Genomic DNA, 547 nt, shown 5'->3' with positions numbered 1-547 from the left:
ACATACCCACATCATCATCCGGCCACCCAACATACAGAACATAGAGGCAAGCGGGACACGACATTTCCAAACACAGCTTGATTCGTACGTTGACATTTGTGCAAAAGGCAAAAGGTTGCGAGTTGCAGAGTGTGCCAACGCTTGCCTGCCTGAGGAGAAAATGTTGCAAATTCGTTAGGTAAACTATGTGTTAATATCCTTTGTTTGACTGTGTGTTAATCCTTCATGTGTTTAAAGATCCATAAGGGCCTAAAATGACTATGCTAAATTTATGTTTCAAAGGTATGTGCTAATATCCAATGTGTTTGAGTATACATCAGTATTAATATATATCCGTTATTGCCAAGTGTCCGAAATTGCACGTATCAGTATCCAACAAACTGATTGGAGTGAACAGAATGAATAAGTACATTATGTGAAATTGTGTTCATTTGCCCTTAAATGGCATTCATCTTCGCTTCTTACGTAATACACAGCCGTCGGCAATAAATTTTCTCATTATCTCGGGGTAGAATTGAAAGTCCGTTTGAATATTTCGAAATCTACG

The 547-nt window shown here is 38.6% G+C and overlaps 1 protein-coding gene across 1 annotated transcript in view; it reads right to left on the bottom strand.

The window, feature by feature from the left end:
- LOC119589311 overlaps positions 1 to 547 on the bottom strand; it is a gene marked incomplete in the record, with an annotated part of 61,041 nt that overhangs the window by 46,045 nt on the left and 14,449 nt on the right. The window contains 1 exon segment of the mRNA XM_037937933.1: positions 36 to 149. Within this exon segment, the coding sequence (XP_037793861.1) occupies positions 36 to 149 (114 nt within the window).

Source organism: Penaeus monodon, chromosome 25 (assembly GCF_015228065.2).
Source record: "Penaeus monodon isolate SGIC_2016 chromosome 25, NSTDA_Pmon_1, whole genome shotgun sequence".
Classification (NCBI taxonomy): Eukaryota; Metazoa; Arthropoda; class Malacostraca; order Decapoda; family Penaeidae; genus Penaeus; species Penaeus monodon.
This window is presented reverse-complemented; position numbering and strand designations above follow the sequence as displayed.